This window comes from Carlito syrichta, unplaced genomic scaffold (genome assembly GCF_000164805.1).
Source record: "Carlito syrichta isolate Samal-C Ts95f unplaced genomic scaffold, Tarsius_syrichta-2.0.1 Scaffold287364, whole genome shotgun sequence".
Classification (NCBI taxonomy): Eukaryota; Metazoa; Chordata; class Mammalia; order Primates; family Tarsiidae; genus Carlito; species Carlito syrichta.
The window spans coordinates 125,773-133,931 of record NW_007231460.1 but is presented as its reverse complement, the minus strand read 5'-3'; the positions used below and the strand labels follow the sequence as shown (position 1 = coordinate 133,931).

The following is an 8,159-nucleotide window of genomic DNA, read 5'->3' as shown; positions in this document are numbered from 1 at the left end:
TAGGTGGAAGGATTGCCTGAGCCCAGCAGATTGAGGCTGTGGTAGCCATGAGTGTGCCACTGCACTCCAGCCTGGGCAACAGAGTGAGACTGCAACTAAAAAAAAAAAAAAAGATATAAGAATTCTATAAAAACAATTTGCAGGCTGGGCTTGGTGGCTCAAGCCTGTAATCCCAGCACTTTGGGAGGCTGAGGCAAGAAGACTGCCTGAGCCCAGGGGTTCGAGACCAGCTTGGGCAACTTGGTAAGACCTCGTCTCTACAATAAAACAAAAAATTAGGTGGGCATGGTGGCATGCATGTGTGATTCCAGCTACTTGGTAGGCTGAGGGGGAAGGATCGCCTGAGCCCAGCAGGTCGAGGCTGCAGTGGCCATGAATGAGCGTGCTGCTGTACTCCAGTCTAGGCGACAGAGCAAGACTCCATCTCCAAAAATAAAACAAAAACGATTTGCTGTATCATACAAATGGCAACCTAAAAAAGTATATACATTGTGGCTACAATTAAAGTAAAACATGCTGGTCACGCCTGTACCCCCAACACTTTAGGATGCTTAGGCAGGAGGATTGTTTGATCCCAGGAGTTTGAAACTAGTCTAAGCAACATAGTGAGACCTCACCCATACAAAAAATGTAAAAAAAAAAAATTAGCCGGGCATGTGTTCCTGTAATTCTAGCTACTGCGGAAGCTGAGATGGGAGGATCGCCTGAGTCCAGGAATTTGTGGCTGTGGTAGGCTGTGATTGTGCCACTGCACTGCAGCCTGGGCAACAGAGTGAGACCCTGACGCAAAATAGTAATAATAATAAAGTAAAACATGTTTGTGTGGAAGGTAATGTGCAAAAATGAGTAAGCTCATGATGAATAACCAAAGGACAATATTTTCTAAAAAAAAATCCTTTAAAAGTTGATAATAGCGTCTCTTCTGTAAACTCAGAGCCCTGCTAAGCCAACAGCATCTCTATGTGCTCCAGTTTTTATTATCTGGGTGATGTTCTGTGCCCTTTGAGTGGTTTACTTCACTTTTGCAGTCAACAGAGAAAGCTGCCAGCAGAAGCAGTAGTCATTGAGCCTTTCCACTGGATTGTCACACCTCCTTTGAATAAAAAAATGTACAAACATTATAATGGAATTGGCCCCTTCATTGTCACTTCTCTGTCTCCCAGTCAAGATAAAATGCTGACATTGAGACAGAATGATGACATGCTTGAAATGAGTCATGTGCCTGAAAAGTCATTAACCAGCAAAGAACAGTTCTAGAGGAAAGCCAGGAAAACTCCCCGTGGATTTAGACACAGGACTCTTACCTTCGAAAAGTTACTTTTTCCTTGGTCCCAGCTCCCTTGGAAAAGAACCTATAACTAGTTTTGGGGGGAAACCTTCAGGTAAAAAAAATTGTGTCAGACTTGGAAACCACAAATGGTCATTTATACTGTCAATACCAAAAGATACAAAGAATACAGTTCAGGGCAAATGCAGCTGCTCATGAAGTCACCTTCTGTTTGCAGATGAGGCCTCAGTGGTATCATACCAGATTCTTCCTTGGCTCTGTGCCATTCTTTGCCCCACCCCTGCTTAGTTAGCATCAATGGAGACACTTGCCACTTGACCTTCAGGCCCTTGTTGGCCCTCCCTGGGCCGTTCTTCTTATTGGTCAAAACATTTAGATCAAGACATTTCAATGTTTTATCTAAATATTTATTCAGCCCAATGGAGAACTCCTGCTTCTCTCAAGTCCTACTTAGCTCAGATGTTACTTCCTCCAAGTGAACTTCCTTGATCCTCTTGACTAGGTTGGGTCAAGGTAATGGAAGCTCTGTGCTCCATATCTTCTAGTGCTTGCCTTATTGTAAAGTTCATTCATTTATTCATTCAACAAGTATTTTCTGCATTGAGTGCCTGCAATGTACCAGGTACTGTTCTAGTGCTGAGATATTGTGGGAACAAAATAAAGTCCTTACTCTGTGGAGCTTAGATTCTAGTGCAGGAACAACAGAAAATACACAAGTCTGTATTTTAATATCTGGTAGTAAGTGTTGTGGAGGAAAGAAGGCAAGTTAAGGAGACAAAGCGATGGGGGCTGTTGAAATGGGGTAATGAGGGAAGGCTTCTTCAAGGAGATAACATTTGCACAGAGGATTAAATAAAATAAGGGGTGAGCCTCACAAAGACTAGGCAGAAGTGTCCCAAGCAGAAGAGGCAGCAAGTTGAAAGGCTGCGTGTGACTGCCTCCTTTAAGGGGGGGAGGGCAGGGATTCTTCCTCACTAAGCTCAGAGGGGTTGGTAACACCTGGCACATACCAGGGGGCTTAAACGTGTGTAACAGGTGGATGAAGGTAACTTACTCCTGCCCACCTCTGTGCAGACTTTTTGCAATTATAACTCCTTTTATCTGGAATATCTTCTTTCCTTTATTACCTGCCCTTATGCCCCACTTTCTTCAAGCTTCCCAATCTGTCTACTCTATTAAGCCTTGCTGGAGCCCCTGGTCTCAATACACTCAATTGCACACGCCAGTCTGCAGCACCTACGTGTACCGGAGCAGGTGCAGCGGGGGACCTCAGTTGGGCTCTTCAGGGGATGTCCATGTTTGAAACTACAACCAGCCAGTAAGTGTAGGCCTGTTTTCAAAGAGCAGGCCCTACTTTTGGATCAAGCTTCCTTCAGCCCCCTGGGTAGGGAGGAGGGCCAATTTGCACAGCCCAGCTGCCCCTCCAGCGCCTGCAGGTAGAAGCCCCTGGGTGACTGACAGGATTCATGCTTGTGGCCATTGAGCATGTTTGCCCTGTATGTCTACCAGCAGCTGCCATTCTCCAACTCCTGACAGCAGCCTTGATTATGCACATTTTATAAATTCTGTTTCTGCTTTCATCCCACTGCTGCACAGTCCCAGAGTCTTTTATTGCCCCTTCCTCTGTCACATCTTCTAGAGATAGAAGCCACTTCTATCTCTATGACAGATACTGAACACTGACTGACAATTCAAACAGGCAAGTCGTAGACTCACCGAGATTTACACATATTTCATCTTTTATTACCAATCAAAAATAAATTCCATATATTGTTTAGCAAATATTATCATTGTTCTGTGACAAAAAGACACAAGAGTCATAACAACAAAACTCCCCGAGAGTCAAACTCATAACAATGCCAAAATAAATCACAAAAATATACAAATTAAAATCTTATGCAAAATAAATACGGCGGCTGTGACCTGCCTACCCATTTGGATGCCATTTGCAAAGGTCTCCCTTACACAGAAGACACACAGGGTGGGCCAGTTCCAGGGCATGGCTCATCCCAGGAACCAGAGGTTGAAACAGGAAGTGAAAAATTGCACTGGGAAGAGGAAGTCATCGGACCAGTAATATTTGGAAATAATATAACCCTCCGCAAGAAGTGATTATCAATGGGTCAGGGCAGAGGGAGGAAGGACAGTCTATTGGTAGTTACTGTGTGTGCAAAGAGGTAGCTTTGGACATGTGTGCACCTGCCCCTTCTGCTTCACACACACCCACATGGTTTGGGCCCATGCATTTTGCTCCACCTGGCACTCCAGTCTCTCAGAAACACAGCTCTGCTGGTTTCCGTGAGGACTCCGGAGCAAGCTGCTCCTAGGGAAAACTAAGGGCTTTCCCCTACCAGGGAACGAAGGTGGGGTATCTTTTTTTCCTTCTAGCTGAGAACCCATGGATGTCAACACCTTTTCTCCAGGCTTCTAGGAGTCAATTCTGTGGCTAGGGAAGACCTCAGACTGGGCAGGGGCAGGCATACTTGGTACAAGACAGTCCCTGGTCCCAAGAGTAGGATTCTCTAGGCACCTGGAGAGCAGCGCACTTGAGGTGACTCCACTGGTGAGGAAAAGAGTGAATAAGTAACACTCAGGTGGAAGACCTGCAGAGTCTCGCTTGCCTGGATCTCAGGGCTCTGGCTCCTGCTGTGCTGACAGAAGGCCAAGATGGACCATGGTCCCACAGCTCCTAAACCAGTGGGAAGCCTGGAGTGTCGCAGGAGAGCCTCAGGGAATTCAGCCCCAGGGAAGAGGCACCCGGGCAGGACTGCACCCGGGGGTAGAGCTCTTAGTACCACTCACTTCAGCAAAGGCCATATGACCTCTCATGCTGGGATCACACAGACACAGGGACACCAGGCCACCAGCTGCGTGCCTTTAGGTGGAACCCTCCTTTCAAGGGTTCCATAAGTGCATGAACATGGTCAGGTGAGCCTCGGTCAGCCGCAAGGAAAGGGCAGAAAGAACCTGTTTGGGAGGGGAAGCTTCCGACATGTCCTCTTGTTCCCAACCCCCAAAAGGGACTAGGGTTACAGGATTCGAAATAGTCTGGAAAAAGGGTTTCATGGTCAACAACTGAGCCTGGACTCTCCCTGTGGGCTGGAGGTGGGTGGTATTAACTCTAACAACAATGCCAATGACCAGATTCATTCCTGGAACCAAAAGGAATAACCCAGACACGTCACCCCTAACATAATGCCCTCCCACCGAGGGGGAAACCTTTGGTAAAAGTGAGGGCAGAGCCTAAGGAGCAGGAGTAAGCAATGGTAAAGGTCTGAGACCCTCCCTAACACTCTCAGTCAGCCCCATGACCAGGAGGGAGTTGTCCAAAGGGCTAGATGGGAGGCAGGGAGGAGAGTCCTCAGCTGAGTCCCGACTCACCAGGAGAAGCCATCAGCAGAGTTTTGGGAGATTCCGGGGTCCAGCGGTTGACAGTAGATGTGCTCCTTTCTGTAACTGGGATAATCGTGTCCCTGATCATAGTCACCCAGAAGCCCTCGGCTTCAGTGACATCAGATAAACTGCAGCACACGTGTCCATGCAGCTGATCTCAATGTCATTTGGTTCTTTGCTTCCTGGGAAGAGCTGTTTTCCTCCCAAGAGATAAGCCACCTCCAGCAGGCTCTGGTTCCCACCTCTGGAGGAGGAGGTGGAGGAGGTGGAGGAAGAAAAGGAGGAGGAAAGGTGAGCTTCCTGAGTCAGGGACACAAGCTGGGAGGTTATAGCTGGGAGCAGATCATGGCTATTGCTTCCCAGGGCGAGAAACCCTCCCCTTTTAAAGTTTTTTGGGAACAAATTTTTTTGAAAAATAAAGTTCCTTAACCCTGTCTTCGCTTCCCAAAATGATATTTAAAATGAGGAGCAATGAGCCTGGCTTCGAAATTCTCCCAGTAAAAAACAGCCTTTGCTCATGTTAGCTGGCCCACTGTCCCACCAATCCAGGGCTGGGCAGGCGCCACCTCAGAGCTGTTCAGAGGTCCCTGTCAGAGGACAGATTCCCCCATGGGCTGGGGGCCATCTGGCTGCTCAGTTAGACAGGCTATCTATCTGCATCCTTTCTGGCCTAACAGGCTCCCTCTCTTCATGTGGGCCCACTGGGGAGGCCCCCGCAGGGCAGGCGGGGGGCCCCGGGCCCTCCTGTCAGATGGCACTCTCATGGGAGGCTTTGTGCAGCAAAGAGTTACGTTCGTTGAGAAGAGTTGTGGTTTCGTCTACCACGGGCAGCTCAGACTTCTCCGCAAAGTTCTCTGTATGAACGGTACACCCATCCAGGGGAAACTGAGGGCTGTTCTCCATGCGTGAGGCCAGCAGTCCATTCTGGTACTGCTGCCGAGTAATCTGCAGGCAGAAGGGATTAATGTATAGAGAGAAGGGTGCCAGGAGGTAGATGCTAGTGCCATACTTGGGGAAACAGGGCTAGGATTGAGGCCGCAAGTCAAGAAAGGACATGACTGGGCAGAGTCTCCAGAAACCCTTATAAAGAGCAAGGTGGACCAGGCACAGTGGTTCACACCTATAATCACAGTACTTTGGGAGGTCGGGGTGAGAGGATTGCCTGAGCCCACGGGTTTGAGACCAGCCTGGGCAACTTTATTGTGATTTATCTCTACAATAAATCAACAAATTAGCCAGGCATGGTTGTGTGTGCCTGCGGTTTGAGCTATTTGGAAGGCTAAGGCAGAAGGATCACCTGAGCCCAGGAGGTCGAGGCTGCAGTGGCCATGAGCAGCGTGCCACTGCACTCCACCCTGGGAGACAGAGTGAAACTCCAACTCAAAAAAAAAAGAAAAGATGGAAGCTGAAGCAGGAAGACTGCTTGAACCCAGGAGCTCGAGACTAACCTAGGCAACATAGCAAAACCTCATTTCAACTAAAAATTTAAAAATTCCCTGTGTGCGGTGGCATGTACCTTTCGTCCCAGCTACTCAGGAAGCTGAGGCAGGAGGACTGCCTGAGCCCAGGAGGTTGAGGCGGTCTGAGCCATGATTATGCCACTGCATTCCAGCCTGGATGACAGTAAGACCCTTACTCAAGAACAACAACAAACAAAACCAAAAAAATGAGTGAGGAGGAAGACTAAGAAAAACAAGCATCTCAAGCCTGGACTCTCCATGCTGTTTGGCGGATAAAAGAAAGAAATTGGTGGCTCCTGAGCAGAAGATGGCACTGCCCAGACAGAGGGCCACAGAAGCACTCACCTTGATGTACTGCAGGTCCATGAGTGCCCGAACACTGAAGTCGGAGATGTACTGGCCCAGGATGTTGCTGCCAAACTGGTTGCTGCTGCCTGCCAAGGGTGATGTGGCTGAGATGTCCGTGCGGTCTGGGTAACTGAGGGAAGCTGAGCGGCTAAGCGTGGTGGGGTGGGCTGGGGAGCGGTCTGTAGGGGAGAGCAGAGGTTGTCAGGCCAAGGGTTACCCTGGTACCCACCTGCAGCCTCTTGCCTGACTTCCTTCCATGGAAGCCCCAGGATGTGGCACCCCACCCAGGGTTAGGACGTCGTTCTTAGGGACAAACAGAAGCATAAAGAATCTCTAATTGCAAAAGGTCTGACCTTGTCCAAGCAAATGAGTTAGTCTGTTTAGAAGTGTCATGCAACAAGTATTAAAAATCTACCAAAACCAGGTAGGCTAGGTGCAGGGGCTCATGCCTGTAATCCTAGAGCTTTGGGACACCGAGGAGTTCTAGACCAGCCTGAGCAACATAGTGAGACCCTGTCTCTACAAAATAAATAAATAAAAATTAGTCAAGGCTGGGTGCAATGGCTCAAGCTTATAATCCCAGCACTTTGGGAGGCCGAGATGAGAGGATTGCCTGAGCCTGTGGGTTTGAGACCAGGCTGGGCAACATGGTGAGACCTCGTCTCTACAATTAAAACAATTTTTTAAAAATTAGCCGGGTGTGGTAGTGTGCACCTGTAGTTCTGGCTACTTGGAAGGCTGAGGCGGAAGGATTGCCTGAGCCCAGCAGATCGAGGCTGCGGTGGCTGGGAGCGTGCCAATGCACTCCAGCCTGGGCAATAGAGTGAGACTCCATCTCAAAAAAAAAAAAAATTAGTCACGAGTGGTGATGCACACTTGTCATCACAGCTACTTGGGAGGCTGAGGAGGAAGGATCACCTGAACCCAGGAGATTGAGGCTGCAGTGCCACTACACTCCAGGCTGGGTGACAGAATAAGACCCTCAACTAAAAAAATTTTAAAAATCTACCAAGTCAACCAGAAAATAAAAACCAAAGACACAAAAAGCTTATGGCTACAAAATGCTCCTTTCCCCCAACAAATAATCAGTCAAGGGCAACACAATGATCACCTTATCAGGACAGACAAACATCCTTGTCTCAATACCAACTATGTCAAGTGACATAAATGGCATACTTTTGAATACAAAAATACAAGCCGGGCACAGTGGCACTTTGGGAGGCAGAGGCAAGAGAACTGCCTGAGCCCAGGGGTTCAAGACCCGCCTGGGCAACATGGCAAGACCTTGTCTCTACAATAAGTCAAAAAATTAGCCAGGCATGGGGGCGCACAGCTGTAGTTCCAGCTACTTGGAAGGCTGAGGCAGAGGGATGCCTGAGCCCAGCAGGTTGAGGCTGAGGTGGCTTTGAGTGTGCCACTGTACTCCAGCCTGGGTGACAAAGAGAGACTCCAGCTCAAAAATAAATAAACAAATAATACTTATTAAAAGGAAGAATATATAGTTTGTACGCTTTCATTATGAATACATCCCCTTACACATGACCCCGTCACATTTTAACATGCTCTTCTGGGGCCCCAAGCGTTCTGCACATGACCTGCTTGGTGTGGAACACGGTCCTCCCCACTTCCATCAGCACCTAGCCAGACTCTCAAGGAACCAGGATCCCCTC

General features: G+C 48.4%; 1 protein-coding gene across 2 annotated transcripts in view; it reads right to left on the bottom strand.

Annotated features, from left to right (window-relative positions):
• The window catches only part of CNNM4 (cyclin and CBS domain divalent metal cation transport mediator 4), a 68,808-nt gene that overhangs the window by 19,794 nt on the left and 40,855 nt on the right, over window positions 1-8,159 (bottom strand). Inside the window, exons 6-7 of one of the 2 annotated variants that reach the window (XM_008052721.1) lie at window positions 6,487-6,668; window positions 2,995-5,626 (exon numbers count right to left, since the gene is read on the bottom strand). The exons of the other annotated variant lie outside the window; for it this stretch is intronic. Coding sequence (XP_008050912.1) covers window positions 5,429-5,626; window positions 6,487-6,668 — 380 coding nt within the window. The 3' untranslated portion in view covers window positions 2,995-5,428. Of the gene's footprint in view, window positions 1-2,994; window positions 5,627-6,486; window positions 6,669-8,159 lie in introns of those variants that run through there. 2 annotated transcript variants of the gene reach the window in all.